This window comes from Tachyglossus aculeatus, chromosome 26, assembly GCF_015852505.1.
Source record: "Tachyglossus aculeatus isolate mTacAcu1 chromosome 26, mTacAcu1.pri, whole genome shotgun sequence".
Taxonomy (NCBI): Eukaryota; Metazoa; Chordata; class Mammalia; order Monotremata; family Tachyglossidae; genus Tachyglossus; species Tachyglossus aculeatus.
Genome location: NC_052091.1, coordinates 3,762,813 through 3,779,440, shown reverse-complemented (window position 1 = coordinate 3,779,440; position 16,628 = coordinate 3,762,813). Strand labels below are relative to the sequence as shown.

General features: G+C 52.6%; 2 protein-coding genes and 1 pseudogene across 6 annotated transcripts in view; 1 reads left to right on the top strand and 2 right to left on the bottom strand.

The window, feature by feature from the left end:
* Window positions 1-14,985, top strand: part of CAPN12 (calpain 12) — a 30,448-nt gene extending 15,463 nt beyond the window's left edge. Inside the window, exons 9-21 of the mRNA XM_038767667.1 lie at window positions 273-436; window positions 2,145-2,350; window positions 4,656-4,667; window positions 4,804-5,012; window positions 8,282-8,324; window positions 8,462-8,521; window positions 8,807-8,864; window positions 9,632-9,702; window positions 10,260-10,322; window positions 10,405-10,483; window positions 14,568-14,684; window positions 14,819-14,877; window positions 14,959-14,985. Of these exons, the coding sequence (XP_038623595.1) occupies window positions 273-436; window positions 2,145-2,350; window positions 4,656-4,667; window positions 4,804-5,012; window positions 8,282-8,324; window positions 8,462-8,521; window positions 8,807-8,864; window positions 9,632-9,702; window positions 10,260-10,322; window positions 10,405-10,483; window positions 14,568-14,684; window positions 14,819-14,877; window positions 14,959-14,985 (1,168 nt within the window). The remainder of the gene's footprint in view (window positions 1-272; window positions 437-2,144; window positions 2,351-4,655; window positions 4,668-4,803; window positions 5,013-8,281; window positions 8,325-8,461; window positions 8,522-8,806; window positions 8,865-9,631; window positions 9,703-10,259; window positions 10,323-10,404; window positions 10,484-14,567; window positions 14,685-14,818; window positions 14,878-14,958) is intronic.
* On the bottom strand, window positions 6,798-6,914 carry LOC119946233 (annotated as a pseudogene).
* Window positions 14,986-15,100: 115 nt separating the features above from the next.
* Window positions 15,101-16,628, bottom strand: part of ACTN4 (actinin alpha 4) — a 110,464-nt gene continuing 108,936 nt past the window's right edge. For 3 of the 5 annotated variants that reach the window (XM_038767024.1, XM_038767021.1, XM_038767023.1), the window contains exon 21: window positions 16,407-16,565. In XM_038767024.1, coding sequence (XP_038622952.1) covers window positions 16,407-16,565 — 159 coding nt within the window. Of the gene's footprint in view, window positions 16,566-16,628 lie in introns of all 5 variants that reach the window. The other 2 variants (XM_038767020.1, XM_038767019.1) reach the window with 1 other exon arrangement.

The following is a 16,628-nucleotide window of genomic DNA, read 5'->3' as shown; positions in this document are numbered from 1 at the left end:
GCTGGGGGTCGACGGTGGGACAGGTGAGAATGAGGCCCGGTGAGGAGGTTAGTGGTGGCAGAGGAGCGGAGGGTGCGGGCTGGGCAGTAGAAGGAGAGAAGGGAGGTGAGGTAGGAGGGGGCCAGGGGATGGACAGCCTGGAAGCCCAGGGTGAGGAGTTTCTACCTGATGCGCAGATTGACTGGTAGCCACTGGAGATTTTTGAGGAGGGGAAGTAAGCGCTCAATAAATACGATTGATTGATTGATTGATTGATCCCTTCCCTCCCTCAGGATGGAGCTGGGCGACTTCCTGCGTCACTTCGACACAGTGCAGATCTGCAGCCTGAGCCCCGAGGTGCTGGGCCCCCGGCCGCAGGGTGGAGGCTGGCACGTCCGCGCCTTCCAGGGCCGCTGGGTGCGCGGCTTCAGCGCCGGCGGGGGCCAGACCCACATGGGTGAGGTCCCGTCCCGGGCTGGGGGGCCACGGGGCCGGGGGGGCCGGGGGGCCGGGGGCTTGGGGGTCCGGGCCTGGGGGTCAGGGCCCGGCCCGGGCCTGGCCGAAAGGCCACGTGCAGTTGGGCAGGGTCAGAGCGAGGGACGGACGACGGGGGAGGACCTGCCGGTTACCATTCCATTCTATTCATTCATTCAATCGGATTTATTGAGCGCTTACTGTGTGCAGAGCACTGGACTAAGCGCTTGGGACGTACTATTACATCTCCTATTCTATCAGGAGAAGCAGCATGGCTCAGTGGAAAGAGGAGTCAGAGGTCAGGGGTTTGAATCCCGACTCTGCCACATGTCACCTTGGGCAAGTCACTTCATTTCTCTGAGCCTCAGTGACCTCATCTGTAAAATGGGGATTAAGATGGTGAGCCCCCCGTGGGACCACCTGATCACCTTGTATCCCCCCCAGCGCTTAGAACAGTGCTCTGCACATAGTAAGCACTTAACAAATGCCATCATTATTATTATTATTATTACTATTACTTCTCCTATTCTATTAGGAGAAGCAGCGTGGCTCAGTGGAAAGAGGAGTCAGAGGTCAGGGGTTTGAATCCCGACTCTGCCACATATCTGCTGTGTGACCTTGGGCCAGTCACTTCACTTCTCTGAGCCTCAGTGACCTTATCTGTAAAATGGGGATTAAGACTGTGAGCCCCCATGGGATGACCTGATCACCTTGTATCCCCCCCCAGGGCTTAGAACAGTGCTCTGCACATAGTAAGAACTTAACAAATGCCATTATTATTATTATTACTATTACTTCTCCTATTCTATTAGGAGCAGCAGCGTGGCTCAGTGGAAAGAGCCCGGGCTTTGGAGTCAGAGGTCAGGGGTTCAAATCCCGGCTCCTCCATCTGTCAGCTGGGTGACTTTGGGCAACTCAGTTCACCTCTCTGGGCCTCAGTGACCTCATCTGGAAAATAGGGATTAAGACTGTGAGCCCCATGGGCTAGCCTGATCACCTTGTAACCTCCCCAGCACTTAGAACAGTGCTTTGCACATAGCAAGCGCTCAATAAATGCCATCATTATTATTATTATTCTATTTATTTTGTTAATGATGTGCATCCGGCTTTATTTCTGTTCATTCTGACGACCTGACACCCGTCCAACGTGTTTTGTTTAGCCGTCACAGTCTAGACCGGAAGCCCGTTGTTCATTCATTCACTCATTCAATCGTATTTATTGAGCGCTTACAGCGTGCAGAGCACTGTACTAAGCGCTTGGGAAGTACAAGTATAGAGATGGTCCCTAGTTGTTGGGTAGGGACCGTCTCTAGACGTTGCCGCCTTGGACTTCCCAAGCGCTTAGCCCAGGGCTCTGCACGCAGTAAGCGCTCACTAAATCCGATTGATTGATTGATTGATTGATTAGTCCAGGGCTCTGCACACAGTAAGCGCTCACTAAATCCGACTGATTGATTGATTGATTGATTAGTCCAGGGCTCTGCACGCAGTAAGCGCTCACTAAATCCGATTGATTGATTGATTGATTAGTCCAGGGCTCTGCACACAGTAAGCGCTCACTAAATCCGACTGATTGATTGATTGATTGATTAGTCCAGGGCTCTGCACACAGTAAGCGCTCACTAAATCCGACTGAATGAATGAATTTCTGTCTCTCTGTCTCTCTGTGTCTCCCTCCTCTCCTACCCCAGACACCTTCTGGACTAACCCCCAGTTCCAGCTGACCCTGCTGGAGCCCGACGGGGGCAGGGAGGAGGAGGAGGGGGCTTGGGGAAGGTGGGGGGCTGGCGGGGCCCACCCCAAGTGTACGGTGCTCGTTTCGCTGCTCCAGAGGAACCAGAGGCGGCTGCGAGCCCGGGGGCTCACCTACCTCACCGTTGGCTTCCACATCTTCCGGGTACGCGGTGGTGATGGTGGGCGAGCAGGGGCGGAGGGGGCATGGGTGGAGATGGGGGCGGAGGGCATCATTTAATAATAATAATGATCAATCAATCGATCGTATTTATTGAGCGCATTTATTTACTCGTATTTATTTATAATATACTGTAATTTATAGTATATTATATTTATAATTTACTCGTATATATTTATTTGTTTATGTAGGATTTATTTACTGTGTGCAGAGCACTGTACTAAGCCCTTGGGAAGTCCAAGTCGGCAACACATAGAGACGGTCCCTACCCAACAGCGGGCTCAGTCTAGAAGGGGGAGATTCTATATAGCATAGATGACAGATGCTATAGATGATGGCATTTATTAAGCGCTTATTATGGGCAAAGCACTGTTCTAAGCGCTGGGGAGGTTCCAAGGTGATCAGGTTGTCCCACGTGGGGCTCACAGCCTTACTCCCCATTTTCCAGATGAGGGAACTGAGGCCCAGAGAAGTGAAGCGACTTGGCCAAAGTCACCCAGCTGACAATCAATCAATCAATCGTATTTATTGAGCGCTTACTGTGTACAGAGCACTGGACTAAGCCCTTGGGAAGTACAAGTCGGCAACACATAGAGACGGTCCCTACCCAACAGCAGGCTCACAGTCTAGAAGGGGGAGATTCTATATAGCAAAGATGATAGATGCTATAGATGACGGCATTTATTAAGTGCTTACTATGGGCAAAGCACTGTTCTAAGCGCTGGGGAGGTTCCAAGGTGATCAGGTTGTCCCAAGGTGGGCTCACAGTCTTAGTCCCCATTTTCCAGATGAGGGAACTGAGGCCCGGAGAAGTGAAGCGACTTGGCCAAAGTCACCCAGCTGACAATCAATCAATCAATCAATCGTATTTATTGAGCGCTTACTGTGCGCAGAGCACTGGACTAAGCCCTTGGGAAGTACAAGTCGGCAACACATAGAGACGGTCCCTACCCAACAGCGGGCTCACAGTCTAGAAGGGGGAGATTCTATATAGCATAGATGATAGATGCTATAGATGATAGCATTTATTAAGCGCTTACTATGGGCAAAGCACTGTTCTAAGCGCTGGGGAGGTTCCAAGGTGATCGGGTTGTCCCAAGGTGGGCTCACAGCCTTACTCCCCATTTTCCAGATGAGGGAACTGAGGCCCAGAGAAGTGAAGCGACTTGGCCAAAGTCACCCAGCTGACAATCGTGTATCTATGTATATATGTTTGTACATATTCATTACCCTATTTATTTATTTATTTATTTTACTTGTACATACCTATTCTATTTTATTTTGTAGTATGTTTGGTTTTGTCTCCCCCTTTTAGACTGTGAGCCCACTGTTGGGTAGGGACTGTCTCTAGATGTTGCCAATTTGTACTTCCCAAGCGCTTAGTCCAGTGCTCTGCACACAGTAAGCACTCAATAAATACGATTGATGATGATGATGATGATGATGACTGTCTCTATATGTTGCCAATTTGTACTTCCCAAGCGCTTATTCCAGTGCTCTGTGCACAGTAAGCGCTCAATAAATACGATTGATGATGATGATGACTGTCTCTATATGTTGCCAACTTGTACTTCCCAAGTGCTTAGTCCAGTGCTCCGCGCACAGTAAGCGCTCAATAAATACGATTGATGATGATGATGACTGTATATGTTGCCAACTTGTACTTCCCAAGCGCTTAGTCCAGTGCTCCGCGCACAGTAAGTTCTCACTAATTACGATTGATGATGATGATGACAATCAATCATATTAATTGAGCGCTTACTTTGCGCAGAGCACTGGGCTAAGCGCTTGGGAAGTACAAGTTGGCAAGTGGAAGAGCCGGGATTAGAACCCACGACCTTTGACTTCAAAGGCCGGGCTCTTTCCGCCGAGCCACGCTGCATCGCCTCCTCCCTTCAAGGCCCTGCTGAGAGCTCACCTCCTCCAGGAGGCCTTCCCAGACTGAGCCCCTTCCTTCCTCTCCCCCTCGCCCCCCTCTCCATCCCCCCCATCTTACCTCCTTCCCTTCCCCACAGCACCTGTATATATGTATAGATGTTTGTACAGATTTATTACTCTATTTATTTTATTTGTACATATCTATTCTATTTATTTTGTTAGTATGTATGGTTTTGTTCTCTGTCTCCCCCTCTTAGACTGTGAGCCCACTGCTGGGTAGGGACTGTCTCTAGATGTTGCCAATTTGTACTTCCCAAGCGCTTAGTCCAGTGCTCTGCACATGGTAAGCGCTCAATAAATACGATTGATGATTGATGATGATCGCTTCCTCTTCCCTCTTTCTCCCCTACAGATCCCCAAAGAGGTAACTGGTTCCCAAGTCCTCCAGGAGCCCCAGGGGTCCCTCCGGCCGCCGTGTGCCCGGCGTCCGGCCGCTCCCCGACGGTGAGGCCGGACGGGCCCGGTGCCAGACAAGCTCTCTGTGCCATCCTTGTTGGCAGCGCCTCTCCCTTCTCCACTCCCCTCGACGCCGCCAGCTGCTGCCCCTCCTGCCCCGGGCTGACGGGTCCCTGTTCAGCGCCCGCCGGGACGTGAGCCGTCGCTGCCGTCTGCCGCCCGGGCACTACCTGCTGGTGCCCGGCACGGCCCAGCCCGGCCAGGAGGCCGACTTCACCCTGCGGGTCTACACCGAGCGCCAGCACGCTGCCATGTGAGTCCCGTCCCGTCCCCATCCCAGAGCTTCTCCCTTTAATATCATCATCAATCGTATTTATTGAGCGCTTACTGTGTGCAGAGCGCTGGACTAAGCGCTTGGGAAGTACAAGTTGGCAACAGTCCCTACCCAACAGTGGGCTCACAGTCTAAAAGTCTAATTAGTATTAATAATAATACTAATGATGGCATTTGTTAAGCGCTTACTATGTGCTTAGTCCCCTTTTAGACTGTGAGCCCACTGTTGGGTAGGGACTGTCTCTATATGTTGCCAATTTGTACTTCCCAAGCGCTTAGTACAGTGCTGTGCACATAGTAAGCGCTCAATAAATACGATTGATGATGATGATGATATGTGCAAAGCACCGTTCTAAGCGCTGGGGAGGTTATGAGGTGATGGGTCACAGTCTTCATCCCCGTTTTCCAGATGAGGTCACGGAGGCCCAGAGGAGTGAAGTGACTTGCCCCAAGTCACCCAGCTGACAGTTGGCGGAGTCGGGATAATAATAATAATAATAATAATAATTATGGCATTTATTAAGCACTTACTATGTGCAAAGCACTGTTCTAAGCGCTGAGCACTGTTCTAAGTGGGGGATTTGAACCCGTGACCTCTGACTCCAAAGCCCGGGCTCTTTCCACTGAGCCACACTGCTTTAATAGTGATGGCGTTTGTTAAGTGCTTACTACGTGCACTGTTCTAAGTGCTGGGGGGGATACAAGGTGATCAGGTTGATCCAAGTGGGGCTCACAGTCTTCATCCCCATTTTCCAGATGAGGTCTCTGAGGCCCAGAGGAGTGAAGTGACTTGCCCAAAGTCACCCAGCTGACAGTTGGAGGAGTCGGGATTTGAACCCACGACCTCTGACTCCAAAGCCCGGGCTCTTTCCACTGAGCCACACTGCTTTAATAGTGATGGCGTCTGTTAAGTGCTTACTACGTGCACTGTTCTAAGCGCTGGGGGGGGGGGGATACAAGGTGATCAGGTTGATCCAAGTGGGGCTCACAGTCTTCATCCCCATTTTCCAGATGAGGTCTCTGAGGCCCAGAGGAGTGAAGTGACTTGCCCCAAGTCACCCAGCTGACAGTTGGCGGAGTTGGGATTTGAACCCACGACCTCTGACTCCAAAGCCCGGGCTCCTTCCCCTGAGCCACACTGCTTTAATAGTGATGGCGTTTGTTAAGCGCTTACTATGTGCAAGCACTGTTCTAAGCGCTGGGGTGGATACAAGGTGATCAGGTTGATCCACGTGGGGCTCACAGTCTTCATCCCCATTTTCCAGATGAGGTCACTGAGGCCCAGAGGAGTGAAGTGACTTGCCCAAAGTCACACAGCTGACAGTTGGCAGAATCGGGATTTGAACCCACGACCTCTGACTCCAAAGCCTGGGCTCTTTCCACTGAGCCACACTGCTTTAATTGTGATGGCATTTGTTAAGTAAATAAATACGATTGATTGATTAAGTGCTTACTATGTGCAAGCACTGTTCTAAGCGCTGGGGTGGATACAAGGTGATCAGGTTGATCCACGTGGGGCTCACAGTCTTCATCCCCATTTTCCAGATGAGGTCTCTGAGGCCCAGAGGAGTGAAGTGACTTGCCCCAAGTCACCCAGCTGACAGTTGGTGGAGTCGGGATTTGAACCCACGACCTCTGACTCCAAAGCCCAGGCTCTTTCCACTGAGCCACGCTGCTTTAATAATAATAATAATAATAATAATAATAATGGCATTTGTTAAGCACTTACTATGTGCAAAGCACTGTTCTAAGCGCTGGAAAAATAAGCCTACAGCACCCAATATTCCCAGGCGGTCTCCCATCCAAGTACTAGCCAGGCCCGACCCTGCTTGGCTTCCAAGATCAGACGAGATCGGGTGTGTTCAGGGTGGTATGGTCTGACTCACATTCATCCATTCATTCATTCAATCGTATTTATTGAGCGCTTACTGTGTGCAGAGCACTGGACTAAGCGCTTGGGAAGTCCAAGTTGGCAACATCTAGAGACGGTCCCTACCCAACAGCGGGCTCACAGTGTAGAACGGGGAGACAGACAACAAAACATAAGAAGCAGCGTGGCTCAGTGGAAAGAGCACGGGTTTGAATCCCGGCTCTGCCACTCATCAGCTGTGTGACCCTGGGCGAGTCACTTCACTTCTCTGAGCCTCAGTGAGCTCACCTGTAAAATGGGGATGAAGACTGTGAGCCCCATGTGCGACAACTTGATCACCTTGTATCCCCCCCGGTGCTTAGAACAGTGCTTGGCACATAGAAGCAGCGTGGCTCAGTGGGAAAGAGCCCGGGCTTTGGAGTCAGAGGTCATGGGTTCAGATCCTGGCTCCACCACTTGTCAGCTGGGTGACTTTGGGCAAGTCACTTCACTTCTCTGGGCCTCAGTTCACTCATCTGTAAAATGGGGATGAAGACTGGGAGCCCCACGTGGGACAATCTCATCACCTTGTATCCCCCCAGCGCTTAGAACACTGCTTTGCACATAGTAAGCGCTTAATAAATGTCATCATCATTATTCCCAGACTGAGCACCTCCCAGACTGAGCCCCTTCCTTCCTCTCCTTCGTCCCCCTCTCCATCCCCCCATCTTACCTCCTTCCCTTCCCCACAGCACCTGTATAGATGTATATATGTTTGTACATATTTATTACTCTATTTTACTTGTACATATCTATTCTATTTATTTTATTTTTTTAGTATATTTGGTTTTGTTCTCTGTCTCCCCCTTTTAGACTGTGAGCCCACTGTTGGGTAGGGACTGTCTCTATATGTTGCCAACTTGGCCTTCCCAAGCGCTTAGTCCAGTGCTCTGCACACAGTAAGCGCTCAATAAATACGATTGATTGATTGATATTTATTCTACTTATTTTATTTTGTTAGTATGTTTGGTTTTGTTTTCTGTCTCCCCCCTTTTAGACTGTGAGCCCACTGTTGGGTAGGGACTGTCCCTATATGTTGCCAACTTGGACTTCCCAAGCGCTTAGTCCAGTGCTCTGCACACAGTAAGCGCTCCATAAATACGATTGATGATGGTAGTAAGGGCTTACCAAATGCCATCATCATTAACAAAATGAAACAAATATGTACAAATAAAATAGAGTAATAAATCCGTACAAACGTATATACAGGTGCTGTGGGGAGGGGAAGGAGACGGGGGTTCCCCTCAGAGCCCCCCCCAGGTCGGAGCCTGGTCCCGGAGGGGGCCGGGGGCTGGGGGGACCCCCCAAAGGGGCCTACCGATGCCGCTTTTATCTTGCAGGGAGATCGATGATGCCATCAGCGCCGACCTCCACGCTCTGCTGGTGAGGAGGGCCGGCGGCCCAAGAAGGGGCTGGAGGGATGGGGGGGCTGCCTTGCCTGCCCTGCAAGCGCTTAGTACAGTGCTTTGCACACAGTAAGCGCTCAATAAATACGATTGATTGATTGCCCTGCCCAGGAGATGCCCTACACCCCCCTGCCAAGAGAGGTGGAGCAGCTGTTTCTGGAGGTGGCTGGGGAGGTGAGTGGTTAGTGGTGTCTCTGTGGGCTACGGAAGATGGTGAGGTTGGCGGGGCCGGGACCAAGCTGGGTGGGGGGGCCACATCTGGGGGGCCCGTGGTGGCTCAGGGTCCGGCCGGGGCTGCCCGCTCCCGGGCCGGGGACCATCTCTATATGTTGCCAACTTGGACTTCCCAAGCGCTTAGTCCAGTGCTCTGCACACGGTAAGCGCTCAATAAATACGATTGAATGAATGCAAATGGGGGGGGGACTCAATCTGACGCCCACCCCACTCCATCACACGCAGGATGAAGAGATCGGGGCCTCCCAGCTGCAGGTGTTACTGAGGGTTGCCCTGGAGCCTGGTAAGTGAGGCCTGGGGGTATTCATTCATTTGTTCATTCATTCAATCGTATTTATTGAGCGCTTACCGCGTGCAGAGCACTGGACTAAGCGCTCGGGAAGTCCAGGTCGGCAACGTATAGAGACGGTCCCTACCCAACAGTGGGCTCACAGTCTAGGACGGGTAGGTTAAAACCCCACTGGAATCCACTTTTTTTTTTAATGGTGTTCAGTAAACACTTACTATATAATATTATGTGGACGGGGGTCGGCAGAAGCGGTTCCCTCCCCCTGGGCGTGTGTTGGGACAGTGCACGTGCGGGTGAGGAGGAGGAGACCAATCAATCAATCAATCGTACTTATTGAGCGCTTACTGTGTGCAGAGCACTGTACTAAGCGCTTGGGAAGTCCAAGTTGGCAACGTATAGAGACGGTCCCTACCCAACAGTGGGCTCACAGTCTAGGACAGGTAGTTTAAAACCCCACTGGAATCCACTTTTTTCTGTTTTTATGGTATTCGGTAAGCACTTACTATATAATATTATGTGGACGGGGGTCAGCAGAAGCGGTTCCCTCCCCCTGGGTGTGTGTTGGGATGGTGTACACACGTGTGGGTGAGGAGGAGGAGATCAATCAATCAATCAATCGTATTTATTGAGCGCTTACTGTGTGCAGAGAACTGTACTAAGCGCTTGGGAAGGACAAGTTGGCAACATATAGAGACGGTCCCTACCCAACAGTGGGTTCAGGGGTCGGGGTGGGGGGGATGCGTGCCCCTGCTCTGTTGCAGCCAGCGGCCGAGCATCCCCACCGGGCGAGATTGGGCTCCGGACCTGCGAACATCTCCTGCGCTGCTTTGGGGTATCCTTGAGATGGGAGAGGGGCCGGAGACGCGTGTCGGGGGGGGGGATCGTGGGGAGAGGGGCCGGAGATGCGTGTCGAGGGGGGGATCGCGGGGAGAGGGGCCGGAGATGTGTGTCGTGGGGGGGATCGCGGGGAGAGGGGCCGGAGATGTGTGTTGGGGGGGGATCGTAGGGAGAGGGGCCGGAGATGTGTGTCTTGGGGGGGGGATCGTGGGGAGAGGGGCTGGAGATGTGTGTCGTGGGGGGATCGTGGGGAGAGGGGCCGGAGATGTGTGTTGGGGGGGGATCGTAGGGAGAGGGGCCGGAGATGTGTGTCTTGGGGGGGGGATCGTGGGGAGAGGGGCTGGAGATGTGTGTCGTGGGGGGATCGTGGGGAGAGGGGCCGGAGATGTGTGTCGTGGGGGGATCGTGGGGAGAGGGGCCGGAGATGTGTGTCATGGGGGGATCGTGGGGAGAGGGGCCGGAGATGTGTGTCTTGGGGGGATCGCGGGGACCCCTGGGTGGGGAGGAGGGAGGGCAGCCGAGCCCCCAACCTCGCCCTTGACAGCTCTGCAGCGGGGGCCCGGGCTGGCGCTCCCCGATTTCCAGCAGCTGTGGCAGCGATTCCAGGAGTGGCAGGTGGGTCGGGGGTCCGGGGCGGGGGGCCGGGGAGGAGCTGGGGGCGGCGGGAGACCCCGAGGCCTCCCCCCGTCTCCCCCAGGCCGTCTTCACCGAGTTCGACGCGGACGCCTCGGGGACCATGAACTCCTACGAGCTGCGGCTGGGCCTGGAGGCGGCCGGTGAGCGGGGTCGGGGGCGGTCTGAGTTCATCCATCCAGTCATTCAATCGTATTTAATCATCATCATCATCAATCGTATTTATTGAGCGCTTACTATGTGCAGAGCACTGTACTAAGCGCTTGGGAAGTACAAATTGGCAACATATAGAGACAGTCCCTACCCAACAGTGGGCTCACAGTCTAAAAGGACTCAGAGAATAATAATAATAATGATGGTATTTGTTAATCAATCAATCAATCGTATTTATTGAGCGCTTACTTTGTGTATATATGTATATGTGTTTGTACATATTTATTACTCTATTTACTTGTACATATCTATTCTATTTATTTTATTTTGTTAGTATGTTTGGTTTTGTTCTCTGTCTCCCCCCTTTTAGACTGTGAGCCCACTGCTGGGTAGGGACCGTCTCTTTATGTTGCCAACTTGGACTTCCCAAGCGCTTAGTACAGTGCTCTGCACATAGTAAGCGCTCAATAAATACGATTGATGATGATGATGCAGAGCACTGTACTAAGCGCTTGGGAAGTACAAGTTGGCAACATATAGAGACAGTCCCTACCCAACAGTGGGCTCAAGCACTTACGAGAAGCAGTGTGGCTCGGTGGGAAGAGCCCGGGCTTTGGGGTCAGAGGTCATGGGTTCAAACCCCCGCTGGGTGACTTTGGGCAAGACACTTTACTTCTCTGAGCCTCAGTGACCTCACCTGTAAAATGGGGGATTAAGACTGAGCCCCACGTGGGACAACCTGATCACCTTGTAGCCTCCCCAGCGCTTAGAACAGTGCTTTGCACATAGTAAGCGCTTAACAAAATACCATCATTATTATTATTATTCCCTGAGTCTCAGTGACCTCATCTCTAAAATGGGGGATTAAGACTGTGAGCCCCCCGTGGGACAACCTGATCACCTTGTAACCTCCCCAGCACTTAGAACAGTGCTTTGCACACAGTAAGTGCTTAACAAAATACCATCATAATTATTATTATTATTATTATTCTCTGAGCCTCAGTGACCTCATCTGCAAAATGGGGGATTAAGACTGTGAGCCCAATGTGGGACAACCTGATCACCATGTATCCACCCCAACGCTTAGAACGGTGCTTTGCACATAGTAAGCACTTAACAAAATACCATCATCATTATTCTCTGAGCCTCAGTGACCTCATCTGTAAAATGGGGGATTCAGACCGTGAGCCTGCCGTGGGACAACCTGATCACCTTGTATCCTCCCGAGCACTTGGAACAGTGCTTTGCACATAGTAAGCGCTTAACAAAATACCATCATTATTATTATTCTCTAAGCCTCAGTGACCTCATCTGTAAAATGGGGGATTAAAACTGAGCCCCACGTGGGACAACCTGATCACCTTGTATCCACCCCAGCGCTTAGAACAGTGCTTGGCACATAGTAAGCACTTAACAAGATCCCGTCATTATTATTATTATTATTCTCTGAGCCTCAGTGACCTCATCTGTAAAATGGGGGATTAAGACTGTGAGCCCCATGTGGGACAACCTGATCACCTTGTATCCGCCCCAGCGCTTAGAACAGTGCTTTGCACATAGTAAGCGCTTAACAAGATCCCATCATTATTATTATTATTCTGAGCCTCAGTGACCTCATCTGTAAAATGGGGGATTAAGACTGTGAGCCCCTTGTGAGACAACTTGATCACCTTGTAACCAGAACAGTGCTTGGCACGTAGTAAGCGCTTAATAAATGCCATTATTATTAGTAATAGTAGTACAGTGCTCTGCACACAGTAAGCGCTCAATAAATACGATTGAATGTGCAAAGCACTGTTCTAAGCACTGGGGAGGTTACAAGGTGATCGGGTTGCCCCGGGGGGACTCACAGTCTTAATATTGTGCACTGTACATAATAAGCGCCCAATAAATACCAGTGATCAATTGACTGAGTGACACTTCTTGCATGGCATTCCTCAAAGAAGTCTGCTCAAGCTGATAATAATAATAATAATGATGGCATTTAAGTGCTTATTATGTGCAAAGCACTGTTCTAAGCAATGGGGGGATACAAGGTGATCAGGTTGTCCCATGTGGGGCTCACAGTCTTCATCCCCATTTTCCAGATGAGGTCACTGAGGCCCAGAGAAGTGAAGTGACTTGCCCAAAGTCACACAGCTAACAGTGGGCAGGGCCGAGGTTTGAACCCACAACCTCTGACTCCAAAGCCCGGGCTCTTTACTCTGAGCCACGCATTTACTGAGCACTTACTGGGTGCAGAGCACTGGATTAAGCGCTTGGGAAGTACAAATCGGCAACACATAGAGACGGTTCCCACCGGGGGAGACAGACAACGAAACATCCAAGCGCTTAGTCCAGTGCTCTGCACACAGTAAGCGCTCAATAAATACGATTGAATGAATGAATGAAAACAAAACAAGTCGACAGCGTGGCTCAGTGGAAAGAGCCCGGGCTTTGGAGTCAGAGGTCATGGGTTCAAATCCCAGCTCCGCCGATTGTCAGCTGGGTGACTTTGGGCAAGTCACTTCACTTCTCTGGGCCTCAGTTCCCTCATTTGTAATATTCACTCATTCATTCAATCGTATTTATTGAGCGCTTACTGTGTGCAGAGCACTGTACTAAGCGCTTGGGAAGTACAAGTTGGCAACATATAGAGATGGTCCCTACCCAACAGAGGGCTCACAGTCTAGAAATGGGGATGAAGACTGTGAGCCCCCCCGCCCCCCGTGGGACAATCTGATCACCTGGCAACCTCCCCAGCGCTTAGAACAGTGCTTTGCACATAGTAAGCACTTAATAAATGCCATCCTTACAATCTGATCACCTGGTAACCTCCCCAGCACTTAGATCAGTGCTTCGCACATAGTAAGCGCTTAATAAATGCCATCCTTACAATCTGATCACCTGGTAACCTCCCCAATGCTTAGAACAGTGCTTCAGACATAGTAAGCGCTTAATAAATGCCATCACGATTGTTATTAATACCATCAGAATCGAAAGGATTATAGCTATGTATACATTGTTAATAGAGTAATAAGTATGGACAAATACACACAAGTGCTGTGGGGAGGGGATGGGGTGATGGGGAGGAGAGGGAAGGGGCGGGCTCAATCAATCGAATTTATTGAGCACTTACTGTGTGCAGAGCACTGGACTAAGCGCTTGGGAAGTCCAAGTTGGCAACAAATAGAGACGGCCCCTACCCAACAGTGGGCTCACAGTCTAGAAGGGGGAGATGGAGAACGAGACGTATTAAAATAAAATAAGTAGAATAGATATGTACAAGTAAAATAGAGTAATAAATACATACAAACATAGTCAATCAATCGTATTTATTGAGCGCTTACTGTGTGCAGATCACTGTACTAAGCGCTTGGGAAGTCCAAGTTGGCAACATATAGAGACAGTCCCTACCCAACAGTGGGCTCACAGTCTAGAAGTGCTTAGTACAGTGCTCTGCACACAGTCAGCGCTCAATATGGAAAGAGCCCGGGCTTTGGAGTCAGAGGTCGTGGGTTCGAATCCCAGCTCCGCCACTTGTCAGCTGCGTGACTTCGGGCAAGTCATTTAACTACTCTGGGCCTCAGTTCCATCATCTGTAAAATGGGGATGAAGACTGTGAGCCCCCCATGGGCCAGTGTGATCACCTTGTATCTCCCCCAGCTGTTAGAACAGGGCTCTGCACATAGTAAGCGCTTAATAAATGCCATTATTATTATTGGGTAGGGACTGTCTCTCTATGTTGCCAATTTGTACTTCCCAAGCGCTTAGTCCAGTGCTCTGCACATAGTAAGCACTCAATAAATACGATCGATGATGATGATAAATACGATTGATTGATATATACATATATATATACAGGTGCCGTGGGGAAGGGAAGGAGGTAAGGGGCGGGGGATGGAGAGCCATCTTGTACCAGCTTGTACTTCCCAAGCGCTTAGTCCAGTGCTCTGCACACAGTAAGCGCTCAATAAATACGATTGATTGATTGATGAGGAGGGGGAGAGGAAGGAGGGGAAGGCTGGGAAGGCCTCCTGGGCACCCGCCCAGGGGGTGTCCGGCCCCTCCAGCCCCTCCGTTCTCCGGGCCCAGGTTTCCACTTGAACAACAAGGTGACGGAGCTCCTTACCAGCCGCTACCGGGACAGCCGCTTGCGGGTGGATTTGGACCGCTTCTTGTCGTGCCTGGCCCAGCTGGCCTGCGTCTTCCGTGAGCACCTCCATCCCGGGGGGGGGGGTGGTTAAGGGGAGAGAACCACGCCGGCATTTACTAAGCGCTTACGACGTGCCAAGCACTGGGAAAGGCCCTCACTCCAGCCTCCTCTCTCTCTCTTTCCCCGGCAGGACACTGCAGCCAGTTCGCGGAGGGGGACAGCGGGCTCGTCAACATGACGCACAAAGAGGTGAGGCCCCCGTTGGGATTGGCGGAGGGATGGGGAGAGACGGTCCCCGTCCCCGACTATGTACTAACCGCTCTCTTGCAGTGGGCAGAGCTAGCCACGTTCTCCTAAGGGCTGGAGGCGGCCCCGGCACCCACCTCCGCTCCGCCGCCACGGACCCCCTCCTCCCCGGCGGCGGCGGGAAACAGCAGAGCCCAGACACACACAAAGGCGATGCAGCCGAAAATCCTTCTGAAAAATATTACACGTTTTATTGTCCTGTCCTCGGCGGGTGGGGAAGGAGTGGGTTTTTCCAGAAACTAAGAAACACAACGCAAGCCCCTCCCACCCACCCCAAACCAAACCAAAAACGACCAGGGCGAAGGGGAGGGATGGGTGTTCTTTCTCCGTCCTGCCCTAGCTGGGCCCATCCGGCTGACTTCAGGAGCAACGGGGTTCCTCCGGCACCAGACACCCGGAGAAGGTGGGGTGGGGTGGATTGGGATGGGGGTTCGGGGCTACAACCATCAGCTGAGATTTCATTACAAGGCCAGAAAGGCGGCGTTATATGTCACTAGATGAATATATATTTATATAATAAATCCGTAAGTTAATAAAGTAAATAGTAACTCTGAAACGTTTTAATTACTTTTAAGGTGGGGTTCTTTTTTTTTTTTTGTGGGTTTTTGTTTTTTTGTTCATTTTTTTGGTCCTTAGATAGACGCAGAGAGGGGGGGAGAGGGGCGGGGCGGTCTGGAGAGGGAGCGGGGCGCCCGGCGAGCGGTGTCGGGCGGGGTGGTGGTGGGTGGGAGGTGGCAAGGCGGCCATGCCCCTGCCCCCGGCTCTCTGGGTGCCCTCGCCCTGGGAGCGGGGACTGTGCCCAGGGGAGTGTGGGGAGAGCCAGAGCCAGCGGCCCGCCCCAACTCTGAGGGGGGATTGGGGGGGAGGGGGGTCGGCCCAGAGAGGCGGAGAAGTCTCCAGCCCCCTCCCCGCGCGTGTGAGGTCGGAAGGCAGGAGGATGGGGGGCCTCCGTGGGAGAGCCGGGACGCTGTCAGGACGGGAGGAGGTGCTGGGAGTCCCCGACCGGCCCCGTCTCTTATTGCTCTGGCCGCTGGCCCTCCCTCTGCGCCCTCCCGCCAGGCAGCCCGGGACCATGGGGGGTGGGGGGTCGGTGGCGGCGGGCGGCGGGGGGAAGCTTCGAAGGAACCGGCTTTGGCCTAAAGTAGGGGTCTGGGGGGGGAGAGGCGGGGCCCGGTCTCAGGGCCGGCCCAGCGTGCCTGAGTCATAAATAACAGCCCAGCTAGCGGGGGGACAGACGGGGAGGTGGGGGACCCCAAGCCCAAGTTGGGGGGGAAGGGATGGAGGGGGGGGGCCGCCTCTGCTCCCGTCTCCCATCGGGCCGGCGGCAACGGTGACCAGAGGAAGGGGACCGCCCCCCACCCGCCCCACCCCACAGCGAGAGCGAGAAAGAGCGAGAGAGGCGCTTTGCATAGATCTGTGGAGCGGAGGGGAGGTGGGTGGGCGTGTCTCCTCGGGGTGGGGGGCCGGGGGGCTCACAGGTCGCTCTCGCCGTACAGGGCCGTGGAGAAGGACTTGTAGTCGAGGGCGCCCGGGGTGGCGTCGGGGCCTTGGTAGGGGGCCATACGGGCGATGCAGTACTCGGCCTGGTCCGGAGGCAACTCCCGCCGCAGCTCCTCCGCGGTGATGAAGTTCTGGGAAGCCCAGGGGGACCAGGGCGCCCTGAGACCGGCCCGGGGCTCGCCGAACCCCGAGCG